This window comes from Carcharodon carcharias, chromosome 8, assembly GCF_017639515.1.
Source record: "Carcharodon carcharias isolate sCarCar2 chromosome 8, sCarCar2.pri, whole genome shotgun sequence".
Classification (NCBI taxonomy): Eukaryota; Metazoa; Chordata; class Chondrichthyes; order Lamniformes; family Lamnidae; genus Carcharodon; species Carcharodon carcharias.
In genome coordinates this window covers 69,226,717-69,252,794 of record NC_054474.1, presented here as the reverse complement: position 1 = coordinate 69,252,794, position 26,078 = coordinate 69,226,717, and the positions used below count along the sequence as shown (strand labels likewise).

Genomic DNA, 26,078 nt, shown 5'->3' with positions numbered 1-26,078 from the left:
GGATGATGGCAATTGTCATCAAAGAAGAAATTAACATTAAATAAAGAATTAGCAAAACAAGACATTTCTCCTGACTTGTGGATCTTGATTAGGTTGATGACTACCTGTCAAAAACTTACCCAACAACCTCTGTTTCCACAGCCTCCCTGATGGACTATTCCACACATTTCCATTAATGTAAAGGTCTCATCTAAGTTTGAATCCTTGTCCATTTGTCCTAGAGCTTGTGTTAATATGAACACGCAATAAAGTACAGGAAATGACCAATTAATCTATCCGGTCAAATATTGATGATCTTTCTGGGATCCAGTTTATCTCTTAGTTTGCAGGTTTTAAATGCCACAATAAAGTCACCTCTCGGTTTTTTCCTTGTAGCTCACCTGTGCCTGCAAGCCCATTTTTAGACCACTGAGTTAATTAATGGCTGCCCTGACTGAATTCATGCATCAAAGTTACAACCTTCTGATGTCTATGACTTACTGTTCCATCTAGCAATGTCTTTACCCAAAGGGACAAGTTGGGAGCTTGGCTTCAGTTTCTATGGTGAGAATGAATCACAAACAGTTACTGGAAGTTAATCATTCTACATGTTGTTTCTTTCAACCTGGTGAACATATATTGCATGATACGGTGCCACTGTGGAAGAGGTGCAATAATTTTGTCCTTGATGTCACAGAGAGTGCTTCTTTGCACTCTTGAAATTAAATTAAAAAAAACAAGGCACCTTATTATACTCATTTTATAAAAATATAAATCCTTTATGGCCACAGTGTAACATTACATTAGAAAAGCATGAGTACAGTCAAAAAATGTACAATTTATAAAGTTACTATATCCTAACAGCAATAACCTGCATTTATACAGTGCCTTTAACATAGCAAAATGTACAAAGATGCTTCACAGGACTATTATCAGGAGATGGAGCCACATAAAGAGATAATAGAACAGAGGACAAAAAGCTTGATCAAAGGGGTAGGTTTTATGGAGTGCATTAAAAGTGGAAAGGGAGGGAGAGAGAGATTTAAGGAGGGGGCTTAGAGAACTTAGGGCTTTGGTAGCTGCAAGAACAACCACTACTGGTGCAGCAAATAAAGTCAGAGAGACGGAAGAGACCAAAATTGAAGGAGCTCAGAGATCCCAAAATATTATAAGGCAGGAAAACTATAGAGTTTACATAAATACAAGAGCTTCATTACAATTTTTTTAAGGTTTGAGTCATTAACATTTCACTTCAGAGAAGCAATGGCAGAAGTGCAATTTAAAGCTGCAGCACAGAACCAAACTGTTATGATTCAGTCCGAAATCCGCCGTTCATTCATATTCATCTCTCATAAATGACCAAGTATGAATCCCAGAAATCTGTCACACACACTCTAACCTTTCCTAGGTGGGGGAATACAAGTCCCTACTATTGCTTGTAAAGGAATAATGAAGCAAAACCAAACTGGATGAGGTGGTGGTTTGTTGTTGTGCAAAATGAAGGCCAAGTCCACATATCAGCTCTTTAGTCAGTAGAAGAGGGACGCAGATATTTTTCTCAAATATAGGGAACCTACTGACAATGAAAAGGTAATAGCTAAAGGCTTAGACAATATTGGCCCAAGAAGACTGTGGGTTGTTATATCTCATGTGTCAGTGCACATATTCCTTCATATCACCACATATCATCTTGAGTTGTGCTTTGTCTCTCCCACTTGCCCCATTCAATAATCTCCAATTCTTGGACTTACCTTTGATTAATTGGTTGTAACCTCATCCTCATTAATAAAATTCTTAGTTGTTCAATTTGTCTGACTGCTTCAATAACTGGGACTGCTTCCTCTTTCCAGCTGAATCCTTACTTCTCTAACTCAAGTCACATTCCTTAACTTTCCAGCTGCTTCCCATCCTAACTTGATGCTCTTTATTTCACTCTGTTTATATCCTTTTGCTCTCCCACACAGCCTGTCCCTCTCCCTGTCCATTTCTCCATACACATTCCTGTCTCTCTCCATCTCATCCTTCTCCCTACATTTCAGATTTGGATTGGATCTTCATAACCACTGAGTGCTCACATTTGTGTTATGCCCTACTGGTCAACATGTCCAAGTGCCACAAAAGATGTGATTAGCAAGGTGGGGAGCCAAGCTGCTGATGTTCAAAGGCAGGTCACTCAAACAGTCCAACAAACTGAGATCATATGCTAATCCTGAGATTTTAACTGCGGTACGTCTTGATGATCTCTTTGATTCGTTGTCTGCAGATTGGGCATTTTGAGTTCCCACTGAGGAGCTTCTTACCACAGCCATAGCACATACACATGTGTCCACATTTGTACAAAACAGAGTCAACTTTTCGAGAACAGCAGACAATACAGTCTTCTTCCAGAGTCTCAGAGCGCTGGGGCTGGGTATCTAATGATACTTTAGGAACACAAGGACTGGAATCAGGAATGCCTGAAAATAAAGTTTTAGATGATTACTGTATAATCACAGGATGCTTCTTTTTAAGCAGTGACAAATCTACACCAAGTTAGCAAGGATCTGGTTAATATTTCAATTGACTCAGTAGCTGCATCTGAGAGCTGGTTGACACATAATATATTCCAATTTTCAAAACAAGGGGCCAAACACATTTCAGGAGTCAATTATTTACAATTGGTAGAAGGGAAAATAGTTCAGTATCTTATAGATATCAGAAACATTCATTTAAAAATGTATAGGACTCAGGAGTCATTTGGAGATACATAAGCAATAGCTAATTCCGGACTAATCTACTGGAATTCTACAAGGTGGGAACTAAATTAGAGATTTTGGTAAGGATTTTTCTGCTTTCAGGGAGCTTTCCTTCCATGCTCCTCCACGCCCGTGCTGACTTCAGCGCTCGCCCTCTTCCCAACCCCACCCCAGCCAGCCAGTGTGAAATCGCGGTCGGGGGCTGATTGCGCCTGCCCACTGACCCAAACATTCTGCCCATGATGTTTGGGGCTTGCTGCTTCCAACAGGGAGGGGTGGCTGTAATTGTAATTTGCACTGGGATATGCATTTCATGGAGAGATCTGAAGAGGTAAAGATCTAATTATTTAGTTTAGCAGAATGAGAGTTACAATATACAGTTTGATCAGAAATAAAGTATCATTAATCCGAAATGATTAGACTTTGTAATTCCTGGTTTAACACTAACACTTGTTACACAATTTCTGTGCCTAGATTTATTAACTACTTGTATAGGGTCATATTGCAGATATAATTAAGTAAATCTTGGAATGTTCAATCAATAGCCTCACTAAACCTGGAAAGACTCAGCAGGTCTGGCAGCATCATCGGAGAGGAACACAGTTAATGTTTCGAGTCCGAATGACCCTTCAGCAGAACTAAGTAAAAATAGAAGAGAGGTGAAATATAAGCTGGTTAAAGGTGGGGTGGGACAAGTAGAGCTGGAAAGAGGGGCTGGAAAGAGGGCCAGTGACAAGTGGAGATAACCAAAAGATGTCACAGACAAGGACAAAAGAGGTGTTGAAGGTAATGATATTATCTAAGGAATGTGCTAATTAAGGGTAGAAAGCAGGACAAGCAAGGTACAGATAGCCCTAGTGGAAGTGGGGTGGAGTGAAGGAATCAAAAAAGGCTAAAAGATAGAGATAAAACAATGGATGGAAATACATTTAAAAATAATGGAAATAGGTGGGAAAAGAAGAATCTATATAAATTATTGGAAAAAAAAGAGGGGGATCGGAAAGGGGGTGGGGATGGAGGAGAGAGTTCATGATCTAAAATTGTTGGGCTCAATATTCAGTCCTGTAAAGTGCCTAGACGGAAGATGAGGTGCTATTCCTCCAGTTTGCGTTGAGCTTCACTGGAACAATGCAGGAAGCCAAGGACAGACATGTGGGCATGAGAGCAGGGTGGAGTGTTGAAATGGCAAGCGACAGGGAGGTCTGGGTCATGCTTGTGGACAGACCGAAGGTGTTCTGCAAAGCGGTCATCCAGTCTGCGTTTGGTCTCTCCAATATAGAGGAAACCACATTGGGAGCAATGAATGCAGTAGACTAAATTGAGGGAAGTGTAAGTGAAATGCTGCTGCACTTGAAAGGAGTGTTTGGGCCCTTGGACGGGGAGGAGAGGGGAAGTAAAGGGGCAGATGTTGCATCTTCTGCGGTTGCATGAGAAGGTGCCGTGGGAGGGGGTTGAGGTGTAGGGGGTGATGGAGGAGTGGACCAGGTGTCCCAGAGGGAACGATCCCTGCAGAATGCCGTAGGGGGGGGTGAAGGGAAGATGTGTTTGGTGGTAGCACCATGCTGGAGTTGGCAGAAATGGCGGAGGATGATCCTTTGAATACGGAAGCTGGTGGGGTGATAAGTGAGGACAAGAGGGACCCTATCATGTTTCTAGAGGGAGAGGAAGGTGTGAGGGCGGATGCACGGGAGATAGGCTGGACACGGTTGAGGGCCCTGTCAATGACCATGGGTGGAAAACCTCGGTTAAGGAAGAAGGAAGACATGTCAGAGGAACTGTTTTTGAAAGTGGCATCATCAGAACAGATGCGACGGAGGCAAAGAAACTGAGAGAATGGGATGGGAGTCCTTACAGGAAGCAGGGGTGTGAGGAGCTGTGGGAGTCGGTAGGCTTGTAATAGATATTGGTGGACGGTCTATCACCAGAAATTGAGACAGAGAGATCAAGGAAGGGAAGGGAAGTGTTAGAGATGGACCATGTGAAAATGATGGAGGGGTGGAAATTGGAAGCAAAATTAATAAATTTTTCCAGGTCCAGACGAGAGCATGAAGCAGCACCAAAGTAATCATCAATGCACCAGAGAAAGAGTTGTGGGAGGGGGCCAGAGTAGGACTGGAACAAGGAATGTTCCACATACCCATAAAGAGACAGGCATAGCTGGGGCCCATGCGGGTACCCATAGCCACACCTTTTACTTGGAGGAAGTGAGAGGAGTTTAAGGAGAGACTGTCCCGGCAGCCTGTTGCTGCCCCACAGAACTCATTTCTTCCTATCTTGACTCCATTCTCTCTCCCCTTGTCCAGTCCCTTCCCACCTACATCTGTAATTCCTCTGACACCCTACGTCATATCAACAATTTCCAGTTCCCTGGCCCCAACCACTTCCTCTTCATCATGGACGTCCAATCCCTCTACACCTCCATCCCCCACCGGGATGGTCTGAGGGCTCTCCGCTTCTTCCTCGAACAGAGGTCCAAACAATCCCCATCACCACTACTCTCCTCTGTCTGGCGGAACTTGTTCTCACACTGAACAATTTCTCCTTAAACTCGTCTCACTTCCTCCAAATAAAAGGTGTGGCTATGTTAGTTCTGTTGAAGGGTCATTCAGACTCAAAACGTTAACTGTGTTCCTCTCCGCAGATGCTGCCAGACCTGCTGAATTTTTCCAGGTATTTTTGTTTTTGGTTTGGATTTCCAGCATCCGCAGTTTTTTGCTTTTGCCTCACTAAACCTGTTCTGCAGTCTCAATGACTGTGAGCTGCTTGCAGCAGAGTTCCGGCTGCACACTTGTACCCATCTGTAGTGACATTGAGGGAGAACTAAAGTTACTGGATGGCTCACAAGATCCCTCTTACAAGCACAATTAAGCTATAAACCTAAATGGTAAAGAAGTTAATGAGAGATCACAAACGGTACCTGTCTCTTTAAAGGAAACTGCAGTAGTTTGCCTGACAGAGTCAGTGACTTTAATCAGTGTGTACTGCTATCAATCATATTAGTTACATCCAAACATACAAATTAGGAGGAGTAGACCACTCGGCCCATCGACCCTGCTCCACCATTCAATGAGATCATGGCTGATCTGATTTCAACCTCAACTCCATATTCCCACCATCCCCAGTCTCTGTCCTAAATGGGTAACCCCTTATTTTTAAACAGTGGCCCCTAGTTCTAGATTCTCCCACAAAAGGAAACAACCTCTCCACACCCACCCTGTCTTGACCCCTCAGGATCTTATATTTCAATCAAGTCACCTCTTATTCTTCTAAACTCCAGTGGATACAAGCCTAGCCTGTCTAACCTTCCCTTATAAGACAATCCACCCATTCGAGGCATTAGTTTAGTAAACCTCCTCTGAACTGCTTCCAACATATGTCCATCCTTCCTTAAAAAAGGAGACCAATACTGTACTCAGTACTCCAGATGTGGTCTCACCAATGTCCTGTATTAGTTAGGATTATGTTAACTCATAATCTATAAAATAATAACCCTCAAGAATAAAGGTGTAACAGGCTAAAATTTGCAGTCAGCGGTGAAGCAATTTTGCTTGTTGCTGATTCCAAAGAAAGCTGTCAACATATACCAGCAATCCCTGTGGCACAAACTCCCCCTTTCCCTGTGGCAGTTTAAATCTGGAGCCAAGTCAAAGGGATCTCCAGGTGTGCAACAGGAGTGGTGTCAGTGAGCAGGGTAGGCTGCCAATCACACTGAAATAATCTCATAGACAAAATGCTTAGAAGTTAAAAACATTAAATCCTTTTACTTTTAATGTAAATTTATGGATAGCTAAAGAAGTGATTATGATTAGATTAATACAGAAGCTAAAATGTTGTAAATAAACTTGAACAAAAGTTATTACTTTAAAATGTGTGGAATTTTATCATAATGGATAAATTTGTGATTCTACAAATAAAAAGTAAGGTTTTCAGGAAAAGGTTTATCAGTAATTATGAACTTAGTATGCTGTTAAAATCTAATTACATCTCATTAAGAAGTTGGAGCTTTTTCAAGGATGTTTACATTGTGGCTAACAGTGTAAAATAAGACTTTTTCATCTATTCACTGATTGCTTTGGGACTGCGCTCTGGGTGACCTCAAAAGTATATCCCCTGGAGGAACAGAGAATCACTGACAGCAACTTCTATATTTCTGTGTAACACTGTCCATGTGTGGACTCCCAAATTTGCTGTCAGTTTCAATGGAGTAGTGATGGCCAAATGCTGACAGTTTCACCATCATCGCAACATCCAGGCCAATGTCATTCAAAGTGCCTCTGGTTTCCTGAGTGTAAATAATCCTCCTGTCAATTACCATTCAACACTCTGGTGAGCTGCAGTCTTTAGTTAGAACTGTTGAAACATGTGATTTACACCTGGAAGATTCTAAATTAAAATCACTGCATTTGATCACTAAATAAATACACTGGTGGCCTCTCAGGCTGCTATCATGTCAATTGGTATTTAGTGCTATTGGAATCTTGTCCATTTTGATTTTCATATAACTTTTAACATGGCTTTGAACTTAAGATTTTAATTCTCCCAATTTCGTCCCTGCTCCCAAACGTGCTGACTCCTACTGGGGTTTAGTTCTGCAGTTCTCTGGAAGCTCATTCAAGTCCAGTGAATCCATTTATGGGAAGACAAGACGCGTGCACACACATAGTGATAAGTATGAGTCATTGAATAGCAATTTGTAGCAAGATTCCTGGCTAATTTTCTCTTTCTTATCTGGGGAACTATGGACAACTATATTGCTCCAACTGCTGCTCTGACTGAGATGAACTAACTCATTACAGACCAATGATTATGCCTGAGGTCTTCTATTCTCTATGGTTTAATAGCACATCACATGGCATACATATCCACGAGGCCATCAAGAAGTGAAATAACTGTAAGCCAGAGTGTTATCTACTATCCAATGAAAAACATTGTAAAATGTAATGAAATGTCCTATCACATCTTTCAAACGCGTCTATTAATCCTTTACCTTGGAGCTGGACTTCTTGTGTTGTTCCATAAACATCAATGATCACCCACAATGGCCATGACACCAACAATCCTTTCATAAGGAGGTACTCCCTCCCTTCATTCACAGTGTATAGGAAATGGCCTTGGCTGTTCAACCAGAATGAGATGACAGTTCCCTCTTGCATACACTCATTGGGTAATGTGCTGACCCAGAAGCCATGTGCTTTCTCTAGGTCTGGGCATGCAAACTTTGGAAGAGCATTGGGATCCATGAGGGAGGGATCAAAGCTCGTGCAGCCTAGTCGCAATCCCCCTTTCCATGAGTCATCCGTCTTTGTGATCTTCAGTCTCACTTTTTCCTGGATAAGGATTGGACGGTTGGTAAAGGTGATCCCATTACAGAATCCAGATTTCCTCCACGCACGATGGCTGGATGAATCCATATTAATCTGTGTCCCCTTGGTGTACGGATGGAAAAAAAGGGGACTGAGTGAGGTAGTTGGTTTTTGAAGATATTTTGCCTTTTTTCCACAGGTAGACCTTTGGCCATTTCTTTGCTCCTGTTCTGCAAATGAATGAAATGAAAAGTGTGTTTAATGCAAAACTGCTGTGTGCAGGACAATGTTACTAGGAGTTTTGCACAATCAGTTGATGACTTAAGACTGAGCATTACTCTGCTTTAATGCCCTCTATTGCGTAATCTTATTGCATGTTTACCATTTGATTGAGGTACATCGCCACTGGCAATTATCCAACACTAGATAATTATTTGTTCATTACATCATGGATGTAACGTTTAACACAACTCTAAATGAGAGGCTGAGTAAAACACTAATTAGAACAATTATTAGGGAGTAGATCTCATATTGATAAACCTGACAACATTGTTTCCTTGTTTGTATTAAATATTTGGGCCATGTCCTTGCATTTGGAAACACCTGGCAGTAACTTTAACACATGAAGTTCCTGCTGAAGCACCAGCACCCACGATTCAAACACAAAGAGCAGGGGTACGGCAGGGCAGAGCTGGCTGGAAGGAGCAATTATGAATAGAGGAACAGTAGCCCATTGGGGCCTGCTTTGTCACTCAATGAGCAAGTAGCTGATCTGTACCTAACCCCGTTTACCCATCTTAGCTCCATATTCATTCATACCCCTGCCTAACAAAAACCTATCAGTCTAAGTCTTGGAAAATCCAGTGGTCCACAGCCTTTTGGGGATGAATAATCCATTTTACTACTACCCTTTGTGTAAAGAAGTGTTTCCTGATTTCACTCCCTGAATGGCCTGGTTCTAATCTTAAGATTATGTCCCCTCATTCTTGCTTCCCCCACTAGAGGAGGGTTTCTGTCTTTCTACCCTATCAAATCTTTTTACCATTTTAAACACCTTGATTAGTTCATCTATCAGTCTTCTATTATCAAAAGAATGTAAGCCTAGTTTTGCAACCTGTCCACATAATTTGTCCCTTTATCCCTATGCAAGCACTTGAAGTAACTTTGCTTTTAAAGTTCTGAAACTGCAGCCAGTTATCCACATCAAGGATAAAAGAGGCTGGCAGCAGAACTGTTAATACTTTATTTTGTTGAGATGCATGAAGGGACAAGACACATTTTGCTCTGGAGAACTTAGCCAACAGATTGGCTATGGAGACAACTTGTTTAGCTTTCTGTGCCCATTTGATTTCCTTGTGGAATTGTTTGAGAAGCAAATGCAGCTTTACCTCTTATCGCTTGTTTTTGTGTCTGCTGACAGGTGCAAACAAGGTTATTTAAAGAATGAGTGTGCCATTGATCAGCCACAAATATACTGCAATATGAGTCACCATTTTCAGGAAAGATGGGGAGAAAGGAGAATTGGATATAAATCAATTCCAGCATGATGCCACCACCAGACACATCTTCCCTTCACCCCCCCTGGCGGCATTCCATAGGGATCATTCCCTCTGGGACACCCTGGTCCATTCCTCCATCACCCCCTACTCCTCAACCCCCTCCTATGACACCTCCCCATGCCCACGCAAAAGATGCAACACCTGCCCCTTCACTTCCTCTCTCCTCACCGTCCAAGGGCCTAAACACTCCTTTCAAGTGAAGCAGCATTTCACTTGCATTTCCCCCAACTTAGTCTATTGCATTCGTTGCTCCCAATGTGGTCTCCTCTACGTTGGAGAGACCAAACGTAAACTGGGCGACTGCTTTGCAGAACACCTGCGGTCTGTCCGCAAGAATGACCCAAATCTCCCTGTCACTTGCCATTTTAGCACTCCACCCTGCTCTCTTGCCCACATGTCTGTCCTTGGCTTGCTGCATTGTTCCAGTGAAGCCCAACGCAAACTGGAGGAACAGTACCTCATCTTCCGACTAGGCACTTTACAGCCTTCCGGACTGAATATTGAATTCAATAACTTTAGATCTTGAACTCCCTCCTCCATCCCCACCCCATTTCTGTTTCTTCCCCCCTTCCTTTTGTTTTTTCCAATAATTTATATAGATTTTTCTTTTCCCACCTTTTCCATTATTTTTAAATCTTTTATGCCCTGCTAGTTTTTCCACCCCACCCCCACTAGAGCTGTACCTTGAGTGCCCTACCATCCTTTCTTAATTAGCACATTCGTTTAGATAATACCACCACATACAACACCTCTGTGTTCTTTTGTTCTTTTGTCTGTGACATCTTTTGATTATCTGCTCCTATCACTGCTTGCTTGTCCCTACAACCACACCATCCCCCCACTTCTCTCTGCCCCACCCACCACCCCCCCACCCCAAAACCTTAAACCAGCTTATATTTCACCCCTCTCCTTATATTCACTCAGTTCTGTGGAAGGGTCATGAAGACTCGAAACGTCAACTCTTTTCTTCTCTGCCGATGCTGCCAGACCTGCTGAGTTTTTCCAGGTAATTCTGTTTTTGTTTTGGATATAAATGGCCTGGCTCCTCAAAGATGAATGCAGTAAATATTTAATTATCTTTTATTTCTTGGCTAAGAACCCAGGAGTAAAAATGTATCTGTGACTATTTGCAACTGATTATTAAAATAACAATGGGAAGAATTCCACCAAAAGAAGTTAGTCCAAGTTATTAACATGACTCATTGAATCATACCACACAGAAGGCGGCTGTTTGGCCCATCACACCTGTGCTAGCCGTTTGAAACAACTATTCAATTAGTCAGACACCCCTGTTCTTTCTGCATAGCTCTGCACCCTGCTATTTTCCAGATTAGGCAAGTTTTCCAAATGTTTATGGTCTTTTATTGATGTCAGTAAACAAGACTTGTTTTGAGACTCCATAACAAATGCTTCAGGAATACATTTAGCTCAGGGCGCTCCACAAAGAGAACCCAGTTCTAACTCATTCAAAACACATTCAGCTCAGAGACTCTGTAGCTGAAGACTACGTGGCATATTTACCCCAGGACTCTTTCTATATCCACCCCATCTATTTTAGGTACTGTCCTGCTCTGAAGCACACAATATTCCATTGACCCAGAAGGTAAAATAAAAGCGGTCCAAACTCTTAGTTCAGCAGCTAGCTCTCACTCCCCTCACTCTGGGAAAGTGACCTTTCCCAGCGCCTCCTACAGAAGGTGCTGCTGAAATTGGATCCCACAATGTGGGGAAAGGCAGGGGAAAATCCATAACCTCAACACTCCAAGGCCATACTGTAATATCCCATGCAAGCATTGAACTACCACCAGTTAACCTAAAATATTAAATACTTCATACAAGGCTTGAGCATATGTTGGATAAGCAGAATATTTCTGCTCTCCCTGCCAGACAATGGCCTGATCTTTGCTTCTCAAGAACAAACCCACTTAGAATGCAAATGAAACCAGTTTGTGCATAACTTGGACAAGCATACCTTGACTTGCAATTGGCTGTCATAATTCCCAAGACTGTTGGCAGTAGTCCAGTCCTAATCACTAAGGACATCCCTTTTAGGAAATCTGCCATATTGTGTGGTACTAACCCTTACGCTCCAAGGAGATCCTAGGTTCAATCGCTCAACTCATTTTGATTCAAAACAAAATTACCTGGAAAAACTCAGCAGGGCTGGCAGCATCAGCGGAGAAGAAAAGAGTTGACGTTTCGAGTCCTCATGACCCTTCAACAGAACTGAGTGAATATTAGAAGAGGTGTAAAATATAAGCTGGTTTAAGGTGGGGAGGGGTGGGGGGGGGGGGGGGGGGGGGGGGGGGGGGGGGGGGGGGGGGAGAGAGGGGGGGAGAGAAGTGGAGGAGGGTGGTGTGGTTGTAGGGACAAGCAAGCAGTGATAGGAGCAGATAACCAAAAGATGTCACAGACAAAGGAACAAAGAAGTGTTGAAGGTAGTGATATTATCTAAACGAATGTGCTAATTAAGAATGGATGGCAGGACACTCAAGGTACAGCTCTAGTGGGGGTGGGGTGGAAAGACTAGCAGGGCATAAAAAATTTAAAAATAATGGAAATAGATGGGAAAAGAAAAATCTATGTAAATTACTGGAAAAACCAAAAGGAAGGGTGAAGAAACGGAAAGGGGGTGGGGATGGAGGAGGGAGTTCAAGATCTAAAGTTGTTGAATACAATATTCAGTCCGGAAGGCTGTAAAGTGCCTATTCAGAATATGAGGTGCTGTTCCTCCAGTTTGTGTTGGGCTTCACTGGAACAATGCAGCAAGCCAAGGACAGACATGTGGGCAAGAGAGCAGGGTGGAGTGCTAAAATGGCAAGCGACAGGGAGGTTTGGGTCTTTCTTGCAGACAGACCGCAGGTGTTCTGCAAAGCGGTCGCCCAGTTTACGTTTGGTCTCTCCAACGTAGAGGAGACCGCATTGGGAGCAACAAATACAGTAGACTAAGTTGGGGGAAATGCAAGTGAAATGCTGCTTCACTTGAAAGGAGTGTTTGGGCCCTTGGACGGTGAGGAGAGAGGAAGTGAAGGGGCAGGTGTTGCATCTTTTGCGTAGGAATGGGGAGGTGCCATAGGTGGGGGTTGAGGAGTAGGGGGTGATGGAGGAGTGGACCAGGGTGTCCCAGAGGGAATGATCCCTATGGAATGCCACCAGGGGAGGTGAAGGGAAGATGTGTTTGGTGGTGGCATCATGCTGGAGTTGGCAGAAATGACGGAGGCTGGTGGGGTGATAAGTGAGGACAAGGGGGACCCTATCATGTTTCTGGGAGGGAGGAGAAGGCGTGAGGGCGGATGCACGGGAGATGGGCTGGACATAGTTGAGGGACCTGTCAACGACCGTGGGTGGAAAACCTCGGTTAAGGAAGAAGGAGGACATGTCAGAGGAATTGTTTTTGAAGGCAGCATTATCAGAACAGATGCGACGGAGGCGAAGGAACTGAGAGAATGGGATGAAGTCCTTACAGGAAGCGGGGTGTGAGAAGCTGTAGTCGAGGTAGCTGTGGGAGTCGGTAGGCTTGTACTGGATATTGGTGGACAGTCTATCACCAGAAATTGAGACAGAGAGGTCAAGGAAGGGAAGGGAAGTGTCAGAGATGGACCATGTGAAAATGATGGAGGGGTGGAGATTGGAAGCAAAATTAATAAATTTTTCCAAGTCCCGACGACAGCATGAAGCAGCACCGAAGTAATCATCGATGTACCGGAGAAAGAGTTGTGGGAGGTGGCCGGAGTAGGACTGGAACAAGGAATGTTCCACATACCCCATGAAGAGACAGGCATAGCTGGGGCCCACGCGGGTACCCATAGCCACACCTTTCATTTGGAGGAAGTGAGAGGAGTTAAAGGAGAAATTGTTCAGCGTGAGAACAAGCTCAGCTAGACGGAGGAGAGTAGTGGTGGATGGTGATTGTTTGGGCCTCTGTTCGAGGAAGATGCTAAGGACCCTCAGACCATCCTGGTGGGCGATGGAGGTGTAGAGGGATTGGATGTCCATGGTGAAGAGGAAGCGGTTGGGGCCAGGGAACTGGAAATTGTTGATATGACGTAAGGTGTCAGAGGAATCACAGATGTAGTTGGGAAGGGACTGGACAAGGGGAGAGAGAAGGGAGTCAAGATAACGAGAAATGAGTTCCGTGGGGCAGGAATAGGCTGACACGATCGGTCTACCGGGACAGTTCTGTTCGTGGATTTTGGGTAGGAGGTAGAAGCAGGCCGTCCGAGGTTGGGCGACTATCAGGTTGGAAGCTGTGGGAGGAAGATCTCCAGAGGAGATGAGGTCAGTGACAGTCCTGGAAACAATGGCTTGATGTTCAGTGGTGTGGTCATGGTCCAGGGAGAGGTAGGAGGAAGTGTCTGCGAGTTGACGCTCAGCCTCCGCGAGGTAGAGCTCAGTGCGCCAGACAACAACAACACCACCCTTGTCAGCAGTTTTGATGACAATGTTGGGGTTGGAACTGAGAGAACGGAGTACAGTAAGTTCAGAGAGAGACAGATTAGAATGGGTGAGAGGAGCAGAGAAATTGAAACGACTAATGTCAGACCGACAGTTCTCAATGAAAAGATCAAGAGAAGGTAAGAATCCAGAGGGAGGGGTCCAGGTGGAGGGACAATATTGGAGGTGTGTAAAAGGATCCGTTGAACGGGGAGAGGACACCTGCCCAAAGAATTGAGCACGGAGACGAAGACGGTGAAGAAGAGTTCAGCATTGTGCTGAGCCCGAAATTCATTGAGGGTGTAAGGGTATGAAACTAAGTCCTTTGCTGAGCACTGAACGTTCAGCGTCGGAGAAGGGAAGATCAGGGGCTATAGAGAATACACGGCCAGGGCTAGGATTGGAAGATGGGGTAGGGATGGAGGGACAGGCAGGGGTGGAGGGTCCTAGATGGGTGTTGGTGTCGATAAGTTGTTGGAGTTATTTTTGTTTTTATCATTTTGATTCAACTCCTTTTAGTCAAGATGGTAAATTAATCCACACAGTTGATCAACAAATGTATCTGGAGAATGCATTAGGGTTATTAACTCTGGTTGAACATCTTGTTGGAGGTTTTATCATTATAATCTCTTGCACCACCCCCTTCCTCCGCACTGAGTCTGGTCAAACAGCCTTTCTTAATATCCAGCAGGATATACAATGAACAAACAAGAGTGATCACTGAAAATTAAAAAGAAAGACAATTTTCTTTAATCTTCTCTCCTAGGTTGCTCACGGCAGTGTCCAGGAGATGAATCCAGGAGATTTTTTTCTATGCCCCTGGCAGAATGTGTCACTGTTAGTGTTGAGACTTGTCCTGAGTTTGTTTTTCAGCCTGAAGTTTGGGCTAGGTTCTGTGTGTTTCACATTGTGCATCCCACATCATGAGCTATTCTGGGCAAACAAATCAAAATTTCAAATGAACACAAGTTGTTTGACTAGATCTGCACTGGCTGAAACATCAGAATAAAATTGTATGAGGCGGTATGATAACCTGAGTTATCCGGGGATACCTAATGCTCAGCACTTAAGTTGTGATTCAAGGGTGTGATCAGCATGTCGGATTATGGGATGTCTCTGGAGATGTTTCTTCTGATGTTAATATAACCACATTACAACCTCTGGCACTTACACTTACTAATAGAAATTCAATTAAAAACATGAAACTACCCCTTGATGCCCACACTCAGCAGTAAACTGGAGCAAACTGCTTTCACTCTTGCATTTAGGGAGTGGGCGAACTGAAACTCCTGGCTGGTGTGGCTGATACTAGCAGCCTGGTGTACTTGAGATGAACAGTGGGTTATTAGGAACACTCACAATAATATCTATTGAAAGACACGTTGTTACATGCTAAGGTTTAAGTGTTGATACTTAACAACTGAAGTACGCTTCAAATAACCATTTTGTTTCCACAGAAAACAATACCAAACAGACCTGTTCGTGACCGGAATTCATTCCTAACTCATCAGGCCTGAAATAGCTCACGTTCAGGAACCTCAGGAATTACCGTTTAGTCACTACCTTTCATTCAGCTCAATGCAACATGTGCTTCAAGAAAACAAGCCACAACAATCCAGTGCCCCAGGATCTATCGCACTGTCTCAAGGATAACCTCATATTGCACTAGTGTCTAAACGACAACACTTCTCTGTCCCAGCATTCGCCCAATTCATCAACAACTATCCCAGCCACATTTTAAACACAAATCTAATGTCTTTGTTATAACTTGATGTCCAAAATAATGTTTGTTCAATACCTTAACATCTTATGTTTGTGCCATCTTTACTTACATATATCAGCCGTGAAATGAACCATTCCTTCTTTTTACTGGTTGTGGTGAATCCTGACTCCGGGAAGGATGCTGCCATGCTGGGATCTGGACTTGATGTGTTACTGTCTCACCCTCTTACTCGCACCGATCATGGATACCTGACTAACTGAAATCGAAGACAGGAGTTGACTCTGGGTCCTGTTATTGGTTGTGCGTAGATGTGTGTACGTGGTGACCTAATTACATTAGTAAGGTCAGAATCGCTCTAAAGATGTGCTGAAAACTGAGAGGAGTGAAAGCGGGAAAGCAGGACCTGACAGCTGTCCAGTTAAAGTGAAATACCTTGTTGACATACTTCTTTGGCGGGAAGATTTATTACTGGTTGGAGTGATAAATTGCGTTCAATGAGTCTTCACGTCATTCCTTTGTGAAAGAAAAAAATTGCAGTGGATCATGTGATGCCAAGATTTATGTTAAAACAAGCAACTAATGTGAACTTTTCACTCGGTTAGGATACTGGTTCTACCACACTGAAAATGTCTTTGGTTGTTTTTGAAACAGGACCTTGCAGAGAGACACTTTTTGTTGTTTAGTCATTTGTTACGCTAAACTTTCATCTTCTCAACAGTTATATTTCGTTACAGTGGCAATAGTCAAGTCTCTAATTTCCTGTGTGTTCTCTACTCTCCCATCTTATGCACTGCAACCAACAAAATCCATGATAGGAGGGAAATTCCAAGACGACAGAGTAAGATTCACATCAGCCTGAAGAATAAAATGAAAACTCTGACATTCTGAAAACAAAATGAAAACTCACTGTTATATTCCGTACAAAACAAGTACCTTTGCATACCCCAAGCAAAAGAACCTCCATCCTTGCTTATACTGGAAGCACTCGCTTTGTATTCAAAAAGCATGTGATATTATTAGTAATAACACTTTTAAACCAGGTTATACAAGAATTTTCTCTCCCTTGCCCTGTTCACAAAGCTTTTTGAACAAACTGTCCTCTAGACTCTCCTTCCTGCACACACGCCAGAGGAGCCTCAGCATGTTGGAAAACTACACAAATAAACATATCTTAGCTCCTTTATATAATTTCACATGAAGTGATATTAGAGTTTATTTTACAACTGACACTAGGCATATCGATGACTCTATATACCAAGATTAGGGCATTGTGGATATATTGCAATGTAATTTTCTCCTATGTTTTCAGTGTCAGCTTTATTTCCGTTCTCTCAGTGGCACTGTTAGAAGGTCATGGGTTCAAGCGCCCCTCCAGAGACCTAAGCATGAAAGCTAGCTGGCACTTCAATGCAGTATTGCAGGCGTGCTGCACTGTTGGAGATGTTGCCTTACACGTATACCGTTAAACCTAGACTCTGCCTGCTCTCTCAGGTGGATATAAAAAATCCCGCACTACTATTTGAAGAACTGCTGGGGAGGTCTCCTGGTGTCCAGCCCAAGATTTATCACTCAAGCAACAGTTAAAATGTGATCATTGGTATAATTTCTGTTTGTGGGTCTTTGCTGCGCACAAATTGGCTGCTGTGTTTCTTAATCACAATGGCGATTGCACTTTTAAAGTATTTAATTGACTGTGAAGTGTTGTGGGATGTCCTGAGGTTATGAAAGGCGCTATATAAATGCAAGTTCTTTCTTTGCCCAGATATTCACTGCCATGCTGCGGTGTTACCAAATGCACAGAATCAAAAATCGCATTTTGGGTAGAACAGGCCCATGACAGACAGATGGTGAAAACACATCAATAGCACAAAAGAAACCATAGGCTATGACTCATGAGAGTTACAATGAATGTGGTACATAAGCCAAATGTCCCAGGATTTATTCTATTTAACACATTTTTAAAATAATTTAAACAAACGTTTACACCAATTATATATAGTGTAGCATATATTTGATGAGACTACATGTAACACATTAAGAAACATAATTGAAATTGGTGAAAAGGCTATTTTAAATAGATGAGTTTATGCTCTTCTAAAAATATATGCCCATCGGAAACAAATTATAATAAACGGGAACAAGGAACTATGTGTGTTGAACATCCTTTTAAACGAGCTCAACAGGGGATGAAAGATTTTTCTCTCTTCTGGCTATGTGAAATAAGTTGTGTCCTCTCAGTCTTGTTTTTAAAAGTCCCTGTAACTCCCTCTAATTCAAGACAATTGGCAACCTCACACAGAGAGGTCATTGAATGACTGGTGTGGAAAGTAGAAAAATATGACCCTGATGCAATACAGAGTACTTTGCTAATGTAGGAGTCAAGCTACAATGTGGAGATAAAATAGAGGGTGCTGTACCCCATGTCTAATCCTAGTCTATCTGTCCTAGTATACAGTTCATTCCCCACCAAAGACTTGCCCTCTTTGATGAGCACAATACCCACACAAAAAAAATCACTAATTTTAATAAAACTGGGATAGTTCACAAGATATGAATCCCCTGATGGCCTGATATAGTTTGAAAAAAAATGAAGCAGTTCTCAGTGTCTTACTGGAAGCAGAAAGCAGGGAAGTGTCAGCATAGACTCACTCTACACTATAGAAATAAACAACAGCTGGTACAGGTGCACCACAGAGTAAAAGCCTGTTAATGTTTAATGCTGGCAGGTGGCAGGCGGTCAATGAAGCAGTTATATTGCAGCTTATTGCTACCCAGTGAGACACTGCTGCCATGGCTGCTGCTACCAAGGCGTTTCACTTTCCTGGAAATAAAGTACTTGACTGACAGGAAATAATAAAAGCACACAGAGCTAGTCATTTACAATGTCCCTATTTTTGAAACTTACAATCAAACAATAGGATGTATATGAGTAAAAAAACTGCAACTGTCTATATTGGATTGAGATTATACAACTCTCTGCAAACAGGCAGAATCTACTGAATTTTAAAATCAAATCGGTTATCTATATGTGTAGACTTTAATCAAAAACTCCACCAAGTTCTAATAATGTCCTGGCAAAAGTTCGGCGAACTACCCCCTCAAACTTATATCTGTACATTTCCATTTCTAATTATCTATTTGTATCTCTTTTTAAAAATGCATTTTTCTCTTGTGAATTTTGTGCTGGTCAAAGCAAAGAGTATACTGAGCTCAGCAAAGATCAGATAGTGTGTGAAACAGACTCAATTTCCTCTTGCCTGTTCAGTACTCTTGTCCAAAACAATGGTTAACTGTACCCAGTTTCACCCAATTCAACCCTCACTGTTGAACTGACTAAAATGGGCTATTTCATGAATGGACCTTAAGGAACTTAATGTCAGCACAAGATCCTTGAGGTCAATACCACATTCCATGTTGGGTTACACATTGGGCAATCCCAGTCTCTACTTCAGTCTCCATTTCTGTATCTCCACCACTGCCTTGTACCTCTCTCCATTATCATTTAGTCAGTGGGGTTGACCATCATGACTCCTTTAAGGAGATAATTTTACTATAGGTCCTTGTTTTTAAAGAGGGCAACTCGTTATTGGGCCACTTTTAAGATAAATATTACCAGCAGGAACCTTCTGAAAAATCAAAAGAATTCTAAGTAAAATCTATTTGTTCTATTTTAGCATCTTCTATTGTTGCAAATAATTATCAAGAAGCTGTATAAACTGAGCAATATCAGATTGAGAAGGTTTTGCTCTTGTTTCATACTTACCAATATGATCCTATCAAACTACTGTCAAATAAACTCTGGTAGCTAAGATTACCAATGCCTTCTTGTAAACATTTTATAACAAAGGTTTTGTTTCAACAGACAAGTTATTAAACATTAAACACAGATTAAACAGGAACTCCATTTCGAGAGGGAATGTCACTGTCAGAACTTTTGTTAAAAGGAGAGTGTTGCTATCAAGCTATGGCTAAAAGAGAAATGGCATCACCCAGGACCTCCTTTAAAGGGTGACGGTATAACTGTTGAAGCTTTTGTTAAAAAAGGAAAAACATCATCTTTAAAACTAGAGACAGTCATGATCTTGGCTCCTTTTAAAGACATAATCTCACCATCAGGATCCCATTTTAAAGAGGAAGTCTTACTGTTAGGTTCCCTATAATGTCTGGTGCCATCACTTCCTCTTTTCTAAATCAGGCTCTAATGGAGAATCATATTTAACTCTAATGTCCATTTCTTTACTTCTGTGTATTCATTCAGTATTTTCTTCTGTTTTAACAGTCAGCATTGATAACATCAGAAGCATATTAGTTTGGATGAATTACTAAAGACACATTCACACAATACAGTATTGTTGTGAAATGGTTTTGTCTTTGCATCAAGTCTGCAACAACCATGCAAATGGTACCTGAATAATGCATCAGGACCTTGCATGACTCTTAAACAAAATTAAACCAGAATCTTTGGAGGGGGTAATCTCAATCCAAGTCACATAGAACTCAGTTTCCAACCTTCCAAGTTTCTTCACACTGATACTACACTTGTGAGTGTGAATATGCTGGGATCTGTGATACTTGGGTGCTGCATTGCACAGTGAAGCTGTGGTAACCGGTGGTTGCGATTTTGCCTTTACCAATATTACTTAACTTCATCTTACTGTTCAACTCAGCAATTCTTCCAAGTTTGGTCTTCTAATATGGTTGCCAACACTCAGTATTTGTATGATATAAAAGGTGCCAACCTTGCTTCAGTGGTAGGCAGATGGTTGTGGGTTCAAGTACCATTTCCAAGAATTGAGCATATGCTCTAAACTGACACTTCAACACAGTCCTGAGAGTGCTGCAATGTCAGAGGTGCTATTTGTCAGAGCTGCTCTTTTTCAGATGTGGTGTTAAACTGAAGCCCTGTCTGCACTATCAAATGGCCATAAAAGATCCCATGTCTCTACTGTTGAAAAAGGGAAGGAATTTTCACCCTGTATTCTGTCCATAGCAAAGGCATCAACATCCTGGGGATCACCACTGACCTCAAACTCAACAGAAACAGCCATGGCTACTAGAGCAGATCAGGGACTAGGTATTATATGTCTCAGTCCTGACTCCCCAAAGCCTTTCCACCATCTACAAGGCACAAATCAGAAGTGTGATGGGATACTCTGCATTTGCCTAGAAGTATACAGCCACAACAATATTCAAAAAGCTTAACACCATCCAGAACAAAGCATTTTGCTTGAGAATTTCTTCAAAAATCAAGGGAATGATAGGGATAAATGAAAGGACATTGAACAGAGCTTATTAGTTAAAGGCCTGTGGAATTTCCTTTTTAAACTCTGTCACAAATATACCATTTCCTTTAACACTGTTTGTTTTACTTGAAGATTGACTTGTTGAGAATGTGGAGAAGGGACAAAATGGAAGAGCAAAAGATTGCTACAAACTCATAATACATTTTGCACAATTTTAGTAGACATACGAATTACCAATAGTTCCATGTTGAGTTCATTGAAACATCTGCTGATCGTAATTAAAAATTAAAATTACAATTGCTTTAATTCCTCTTTGTTATTTTATTAAGCATTTTTAAAACTAGTTTGGGAATTGCAGCCTTTTAAATTAAAATTTAAATAAGAGCCTACAACCTCCCAAAGATGAGATTTTACATTGAAATTCAATATCTCCTTAGGTACTTTGCTACTTACAATATCTCTGAGAGGCACCGGGTTAAATTATGTGAGGACAAGACTCGATGAGCATAGGTAACAAAGATTTATTTTTAAGATAGGGATTAATATTTACACTCCCTATCTGGTCGCATGCAAAGGACATCAGACATTGCTGGTTCTTACCTCCTGGAGCTTTCTTGACGTAGCTGTTTCCCATGCTGACCAACATGTAGATGTCTTTGTTGGGTAGCTTGTCTCTCCCTACCTGGGCTGATGCTACTGGCCCCTCTCAGCCCGGTTGCTTTGAGCTATATACAGAGCGGCGCTTCATGACGTGACGATACTCCGCTGCGAAAAGAGGAGGAGCTAATTGACTAAAGTGGAACAACCCCAAAACCTGCACCTTGTAATTCCCAGCCAGATAAAAAGGATTTAATTGTTAATCTTAAAAGTAACATTTTGCGTCATAAGGTCACGAACCCAGTTCTGTACAAGGTTCTTTGTGAGGGACTTTCTTTGCAGGGTTATCCGGGTCAGACTGGGGCATTAGCTTCGGGGTGTATATACCGTATAATGTGCTGTCAGCTTCGAGGGAATCACTCCAGAAACCCTGCATATCAGTTGCAATATCCTCTAATTTGCCATCAGAAAGACTGAAGCCATTGTCTTTGGACCCCATCATAAACTCGGTTCCCTCCCTGCTGATTCCATGGTTGATTCAGACAGTTCGCAACCTTAGCAGCCTATTTGATCATACCCTATCGAGTTGAACAATGACCAACTCGGGGCAAAAAGAGGTAGGAGTGTAGAAGAGGTTAGAATTGGATAAATACAAAGATCTCTGATGGCCCTAGGGTTGGAGGAGTTTACAGATACCAGGAAGGGTCAGGTCATGGAGGGATCTGAAAAGAAAGGTGAGAATTTTACATTTGTGACATTGTCATATATCAGAAGCCAATGTAAGTGACCACAGGAGCAATAAGTGAACAAGATTTGGTGTGAGTTATATCAGAGACACCAGAGTTTATGGAGTGTGAAAAATGGGAGACTGGCTCGGAGAGCATTGGAATAATCTAGCTTGGTGTCAACTTTTGTCTGGTTATGTGCTTTGAGATGTTGTCCTTACTTAAAGGTGCTATATAAATGCAAATGTTGTTGTTGAATTCCTACAGGATGATGTGCAAAGTGTTGCAATGTGTTTTTGGTTTCTAGGTGAGTTACTCTATAACATCTGTGATTAACCAGCCCCGTCTCAGCCGATCCTTAATTACATAATAATTGGTCTGAGGTTACCTGCTTTTTATGGATCTAACATGATACTTTTTTTTGTGTGCAGCCTGTTTGAGTCTTACTTGTTCCAAAAATTTGTACAAACTATGACTTCAGAGATGGCTGCTCCACCTTGTCTTTCCTATAAGCATGATTGCATCCACTTATACCAATCATCTTGGATGCTTCAGCTTCAGCCATCATTCTGGGCATTTGTTCTCTGTAGGTATTACTATATAGGGGAGAGGAATACATACAGTATGTGTATTGAATGTATAAAAATAACAAGGCAAAATATGGTCACTAAGTAGGGAAAGCTGCAGAATCATCAGAAAGAGAATGAAGAGGCAAGGCTGTTTTATCTTAAGCTACATTGGTTGCATCATCTCAAGGTAGATAGTTGACAATGCCAGACACAGCATAATTTCATTCTCATGAAAGGCAAATACTGGTCCAATGTCAGGAAATTCTTCAAAGGTGTCGACATTTGGTATGGACATCTGGGGAGAGTAGTGAAGACAAATATAATAAAAATAATAGTGACAGTCAATGCTGCTTTTAAAGTGGGTTTGCCAAACTGTAGGGTGTGTAGGATGGTGAAATTATGGTGTAAATGAAGCCTGAAATCCCAGAGTCAACAGAACCAAAAGGAATGCAGAATCTCAGTGATTGCTTTTGGAGTCAGTTCAAGTATTCACAATCAATGCTCGCTCTACCAGTTTCAGTTTTCCAACTACTTAACTTGTGCAATGTCCATTTGTATAATGTACGTTTTGGTGTTTGTTTCACTTGCATTTGAGGAGATTTACCAAACTAAATGTGGCTTCATATTCTTGGTGGCTTTAGTTGTGGATCCATGATAAAGAGAGTCTTCAATTCTAATGTTGGAATAAGGCAATGAGATTCACAAGGTGCTCCTCACCTGGAAAGCAAACTGAGCAAATAACAGTATAAAATGATCCTGTGACTGGGGCACAAGGATGTCCTCATCTCTGCTTATCACATGCTCTGCTTGAAAGTACAATGCGGGAATCAATGAGAAACTATCTGTAATGAAACCAAAACTTAGGCCCACAGGGGAAATCCCTCTTTTTGTTTCAATGATTCATTTGGATTTAGATTACTGCCATTCTGACTTTCGAAAGCTCCTTTCCTTTCTGCACTGTGATCAGACACAGGCTCCTCCAAACTCTGTCTCCTTGCTCTATCTCAGTTCATGCTGTGAAGATAAACAGATTCACTGTCCTGCAATCTTCATACATTGACATGTAGAATATACCACAGTTCCTGCTCTCACTGAACTGTCTGGAGAAAATACTCATTTGAGGCCAGGCACTTTTCAAGAGGGTAGTGGATGAGAGTCCATAGATGGATGGGGGAAGGAAGAATAAAATGACAAGGAAACACATAGGCTCAGAATTTATGATTGTAATATGACAAAACTGTCAGTTCACTGCCATTACTGTGTAAAACTGACAGTAACTTCTGGAATCTACACAAGTGCAGTTAAACATAGAAATCCAGAAGTTGCTGTCAGGGATGCCCTGTTCATCCAGTCTGCATTATTGTTGTCTGTGCAGATGCAATGAACACAGAATCAGTGATTTGATCTGAACTTCAACTTTTTAAGAACTATTCTAATTGCAAAATCAATTGAAAATGTTAGTCTTGTTGAATGTTTGTAACGGTATGCTAAGTCATAGTTAATTATGAACAACCTCTCTGGCTTTGAAAAAGTAATTTTTATAACTGTGGAGTGTCATAGCACCCATTCGATGAAAAAATTCATTATTTTATGATAAAAATAATTTTTAATTTTAAAATTTGTTTACAGTATTTCACCTTATACCATAATAACATGTGTATGTCCCAATCTTTATTTTTGCTTTCTGTAAAATAATTAAAAAGTCAGTTATAATCCATACTTTTTATTTCCTGGCTTACTGTGTGAGAATTTTTCAATCTGATTGGCTCCTCAGCCTGCTTGACAACATCAGTTACTGTACATCACAGATCTCCTATTGATGACACCTGATTGTTTGAAACTGTCAAAATAGAAGATATTGGCGCTCTCTAACCCGCTAATTATTTATGGTCAGCTTTTCTCGAGGTCAACGACAAATGCTGTCACATCACTGCTAACTGCAGTGAGTTGTAATGTAATCTAGGGGGTTCTGATGATTCAAATGTGGAATGGATATCAAGAATTGAATTACTGGTTGTGTGATGTCATAAAATAATTTGGATTTGATTGCACACACAATAAATTTCTACTTTCCTGACAACAGCAACTACACTTCAAAAGTATGCAATTGGATATGAAATGTTTTGGGACATCCTGAGGTCATGGAAGGTCATCCTGAGGTCATATCATACAAAGCGATTCTTTTCTTTCTGTATTATCAATAGTGTGAATATACAATAACTGCTTGAATTTATAGAACACCTCTAATGTATGAAGTTTTTTAAGGCATTTTGCTGATTATGAGAAATAAATGAGTGGAAGAAAAAAACATGCAGTCCCACAGAGATTTCACCCTTACGAGTTAAATTTCATAAAAATTATGTGTTCTTGTCAAGTACCTTATTTGGCGCTTTCACTGCTGCAGCCTGGGTTCAATTCTGGGTGATGAAAGTTAATTTGGGGAGGCAATGATGTAGTGGTATTGTCGCTGGATTGGCAATCCTGGGACCCGGGATAATGCTTTGGGGATCTGGGTTTGAATCCTGCCATAGCAATGGTGGAATTTGAATTCAATAAAAATCTGGAATTATAAGTCTGATGATGGCCATAAAGCCATTGTTGTAAAAACCCACCTGGTTCACTAACATCCTTTTTGTCTTTCCACCGCGCAGTCATCATGGAGGGTTCACAGACTCAGACCGTCAAACTGGCCAGAGTTACTAAAGTTCTTGGAAGGACAGGATCCCAGGGGCAGTATACTCAGGTCTGTGTGGAATTTATGTACGACAGCAACCGATCCATCCTTCGAAATGTGAAAGGACCAATCCGTGAGGGAGATGTGCTCACACTTTTGGAATCTAAGCGTGAAGCAAGAAGATTACGACAACAGATTGACAAAACTGATGCCAGCGGAGACCACTTTTGAAATAATTGGTTATGGACATTTTCACAAAGTATTTTTGACAAAGTGGGACAATAAACATTGTAAATAAGTAATCTTTAATAAAAAAAAATGTAGGCATTGTCCTGCAGTGGATAACCTGCCCTAATGGAAGAATTTTTATTTGTTTACTAATTTAGTATTATGATCCATGACAGATTAAAGAAGTCTTTTTTTAACGAAGACTCATTCAAGTCCTTCACATCTGTTTCCCTGCCAGTTACCAAACTTCTGAAAAGAAGAAGTCCTTTTCTTTCCAATGTTAGCAAATGATTAATCAACTTGGGCAGA

The 26,078-nt window shown here is 41.6% G+C and overlaps 2 protein-coding genes across 2 annotated transcripts; one reads left to right on the top strand and one right to left on the bottom strand.

Annotated features, from left to right (window-relative positions):
* Positions 1-737: 737 nt before the first annotated feature.
* On the bottom strand, positions 738-21,670 carry LOC121280766 (E3 ubiquitin-protein ligase NEURL3). Its single transcript, XM_041192934.1, has 3 exons — positions 21,577-21,670; positions 7,702-8,247; positions 738-2,435 (listed from the first exon to the last, which is right to left on the bottom strand). The coding sequence occupies exons 1-3, from the start codon at positions 21,620-21,622 to the stop codon at positions 2,197-2,199; spliced, it is 831 nt and encodes a 276-aa protein (XP_041048868.1). The 5' UTR covers positions 21,623-21,670; the 3' UTR covers positions 738-2,196.
* Positions 21,671-22,135: 465 nt separating this feature from the next.
* Positions 22,136-25,783, top strand: LOC121281591 (40S ribosomal protein S28-like). The gene is made up of 2 exons (XM_041194590.1): positions 22,136-22,307; positions 25,519-25,783. The coding sequence occupies exons 1-2, from the start codon at positions 22,238-22,240 to the stop codon at positions 25,770-25,772; spliced, it is 324 nt and encodes a 107-aa protein (XP_041050524.1). The 5' UTR covers positions 22,136-22,237; the 3' UTR covers positions 25,773-25,783.
* The last annotated feature ends 295 nt before the right edge of the window (positions 25,784-26,078 follow it).

What these genes read in the sequence shown, in the direction of transcription:
- LOC121281591 (XM_041194590.1), top strand. Translation starts at nt 22,238, where the DNA reads ATGGCCCTAGGGTTGGAGGAGTTTACAGATACCAGGAAGGGTCAGGTC. An exon ending in GGAGGGATCTGAAAAGAAAG is followed by an intron (nt 22,308 to 25,518) that starts GTGAGAATTTTA and finishes TCCACCGCGCAG; the next exon opens with TCATCATGGAGGGTTCACAG.
- LOC121280766 (XM_041192934.1), bottom strand. Translation starts at nt 21,622, where the DNA reads ATGTTGGTCAGCATGGGAAACAGCTACGTCAAGAAAGCTCCAGGAG. An exon ending in CGTCAAGAAAGCTCCAGGAG is followed by an intron (nt 8,248 to 21,576) that starts GTAAGAACCAGC and finishes ATTCATTTGCAG; the next exon opens with AACAGGAGCAAAGAAATGGC. An exon ending in ACAAGAAGTCCAGCTCCAAG is followed by an intron (nt 2,436 to 7,701) that starts GTAAAGGATTAA and finishes CTTTATTTTCAG; the next exon opens with GCATTCCTGATTCCAGTCCT.